The sequence below is a fragment of the Melampsora larici-populina genome (assembly GCF_000204055.1).
Source record: "Melampsora larici-populina 98AG31 unplaced genomic scaffold MELLAscaffold_4, whole genome shotgun sequence".
Taxonomy (NCBI): Eukaryota; Fungi; Basidiomycota; class Pucciniomycetes; order Pucciniales; family Melampsoraceae; genus Melampsora; species Melampsora laricis-populina.
In genome coordinates this window covers 2,311,717-2,315,250 of record NW_006768768.1, presented here as the reverse complement: position 1 = coordinate 2,315,250, position 3,534 = coordinate 2,311,717, and the positions used below count along the sequence as shown (strand labels likewise).

Sequence of the window (3,534 nt, the reverse complement as noted above, 5' to 3'; positions counted from 1 at the left end):
CCGACTAGATGGCCGCATTTTCGGGTGTACTAGTTTCCTCCAAATTATTTGCTCAGTTAGTGTAATATGCAATTAAAGCAATGAAGCACTTAAAAAAAAAAAAAAAAAAAAAACAAAGACCACAGATACGGTACTGGTATCGCCGGTACGATACTGGTACCGTATCTGTGGCGGCCTTGGTAAATACCTCGTAGCACGTCAATGTGCGCACACGACAAGATCAAACAACTAAAGGAAAGATACCTGTTTTCGCATAGTTACCACGCGAAGGAATGTCGTTGCCTGAAACGCCTAGAGACCTACCCGAGACCCTACTCGAGACCTCCCGGAGCGCCTTGAGACTCATATGAAGCCTGAGACCCTACTCGAGACCCTACTCGAGACCCTGTTCGAAGCGCCTTGAGACTCATCCGAGACCCTACTCGAGACCCTACCCGGCGCGCCTTGAGACTCATGAGACTCATATGAAGTCTAGAGTAGAATCTAAGACTTACTCGAGCCCCTATCCGAGACCCTACTCGAGACCCTACTCGAGACCCTGTCCGAAGCGCTCTGAGACTCATATGGAGTCTGTACTGTGACATGTGCTGATTTGTGGACTCCGTAAACACGTCACGAGCGACCTCCCGACGTGCAACCCTCAATTTACTCAGCCTCCGCCGCGTTCGACAGGTATGCCCCTCAGATAAAAGCGTTGAGTACGACTTTCCTCTGCTGAGACCTGATTAGACCCGCTGCCTCCGTCGTCGTCACCGCGATGGACTCAAGTGAAACGCCCCTTCGTTCAACGAGTCCCTATTCAGCGAAATGAGGAGTTGCGCGCCTTTACGCCGTGCCGCGCCAACAACGCGCGTTATGATGACCACTACCTGGAGCCATCGGTGTGAAACTTGAGAGTTAAATATTGCATTATAAATACGACACCACCGAAGCAGGGGAATAGCCTATGAGATCGAAAAAGCATCTTCGCCTCTCCATCCAAATTACACTTTCAATAAACTTCTCTACAGTGTGTGTCTATTTCTCCTAACGATTCTCTTTTCCGTTGATCACCATCGCACTTCCTCGACATGTCTCGCAATGAGAGCCGCGCGCCGTCGCATACCGTTAGGGTCAATTATACCGGCGAGGCGGGTGAACCAGTGAGTTCTGCATTCCGTCCCAACGCACGTTGACACTTTGCTGATACATCTGCCGTCATAGGGCCCTGTCACGGGGCCAGCAGGCAAAGGTTTCCTGTCCCACTTGGCAGCAGTCCTCACTTCTGGAATGAATGGTTCCAAGCCGTTTTCGAATCCATTTTATCTCACATCTTACGGACCAACTCTTGATTCATTGGTCGAAGGATCACTCTATGGCATGACGTGCAAGATGATCGGCTCCAATGACCATAATTACGATCATTTCCATTTCGAAAATGCTAATCGCATCAACTTCGGTCAAAGCGCCACTCTAGGTGAGAACATTCCCGAGGACCTCATAGACAAGATTACAATGATCGCAATGGGAGTCATAGTCGCGATCGACACCATCAAAGACCCATTATATAAGGGCAAAACGACTGTAATTGCCACTTTGAAACATACTGACTATGACCCATTCGTAAGCAGCCATTCCCTCATAATGATATTCATCGCTAACGCTTCGCATCTATTGTAGACTCGCATGAACCTGAGCTGGATGACACAACATTATGTGCCACCAGTCCGAAACATGGAGCGCGCTCAAGTTCTCTGCGTGATTGGGCGTGAGGCACAGTTCACCGGGTTGCTCCGTGATTATGACGCCAAAAAGTTCATGTGGTGCTGTGAGGTCGGTTATTTTTTTAGACTTTCATCCAGACTTCTACTGACTCTGCATCCTGCAGACACATGCTATCAGCGTTACCAGCGGCCACACAGCCCCCATCAAAACTTCGCCAAAGGCAGCTGGGAAACCAACTCACAGTAGGACGCCTTTGAACATGTAAGTTCTCCGGTTCCCCTGCCTTTATTGACTGCGGCTGACTCAACGATAATGATGAACCCAGGCGCCCCAAGTTAGCTAGCGAGACTCCACCAAAGCGCCCTTTCTGTACGGAGGAGAATGCCGGCCCGTCGAACTCTGATATTGGAATACCTAATGAGAGTCTTGCTGAGGTCGATGAGACCACGGCGGCAACTACTCCCAATGTGGCCAGAACCTCCAACTTGCCCTCGAAGCGCTCCCGCCGCGAATGACCAACTCGAAATGATGCTTCAGTCACTCTGGGTCCCCCGATTATATGGCATTTCTAGATTTGCAGCTGCATGCCACAAGACGAAACAGAAACTTGCAGGATGCTAGATTTCAATCGGAGCATCGTCCCATCTTTCTGTACCAATCATGGTCCCTTCCAATTATATGCTCTTCCAAAAAACGAAACAAAAAAATATATAAAATGTTGTAACCAATACCAGATACTTTTCCAATATTTTGTTCTCATCTGTGTCTGTCTCATGCCTGCGTATCTACGACCTCTCTGCTCTGCCACCGAAATCTAACTTCATACACTCATTAGCATTTGAGTCCTTTGCGCGAGTTCAAATTGGTGTGTTGCCAGTCTGCTCCCACTTGCCCGTTCGACGTGTCGGCAGCGGTCTCAAGCTGTTTCCACACTGTTTTAAATTCCTACGGCAACATCAATGCTCCAATTGCCGATGTCCGACGTTGCACTCGGCTTTGTTCGCCTGACGTGTCGTGGGCAGTGTCCTATGTATCGAGCGTACTGTTGCTCACTCTCTCACAATATAAATGCTCCTCACGACGCATAAGTTGTAGTTCGGGAAGGAGGATCAATGAGATTTCTCAGGATCGATTCATGGCTCTTTACAGCCATGTCCGCGGACAATCCCGTCATTCGGGCGGGATCATGACTGATGCCGAAGACATATCAATGGTCTTCATTGTTGGCCATTGCAAGGTGACTATCCAGTCGACAGCTTTGAGCAGAGGCGCGATGTGGGATGCAGGAAGCCGTCAAAAGCATAACAAGATAATGTTATGGTCAGTGTTATGGTCGCATACAAAGAATGTAGTGTGCTCTGTGAGATCACTGCACGCAAGCCTGCAGAAACTTATTTGGAATGTAAATATCATTAAAGGACGACGGTAGGCAAATATTACGCAACAAACACAGAGATGAAGGATTCAGGGGGCCAAAACGCTGTTGAACACATGAAACGCCCTGCCACTGTCTGTAGCAGAACAGGGGAAGAAACAATGCTATAACGGATACCTTGCAAATGGTAGACATATCTGATGATTCATGGAACGGTTACTGTTAACAATAAAAGATAACATCTGCAACAGCCGAGGGTGGGGAAGAGTCTCAACGCAAGTATGACTGAATAAGGAAGCTTTTTCATATTGGCAACAAAACACATGAATGATAGTAGTGCTATGCGTCTTCTGCAATACCCAACATAGAATAATCGGCCACCTGTCTGACGAAACGAGTATCAGTGAGACTATTGAAAAACCACGATGAAGACGCGGATCACGCACGCTGACAAT

At 48.2% G+C, this 3,534-nt stretch overlaps 1 protein-coding gene across 1 annotated transcript; it reads left to right on the top strand.

Annotated features, from left to right (window-relative positions):
* Positions 1-1,070: 1,070 nt before the first annotated feature.
* On the top strand, positions 1,071-2,219 carry MELLADRAFT_92457 (uncharacterized protein; the record flags this gene model as incomplete). The annotated part of the gene is made up of 5 exons (XM_007405645.1): positions 1,071-1,142; positions 1,204-1,602; positions 1,660-1,812; positions 1,868-1,965; positions 2,030-2,219. 5 exons carry the CDS (start codon positions 1,071-1,073, stop codon positions 2,217-2,219), a joined length of 912 nt encoding a protein of 303 aa, XP_007405707.1.
* Between the last annotated feature and the right edge of the window lie 1,315 nt (positions 2,220-3,534).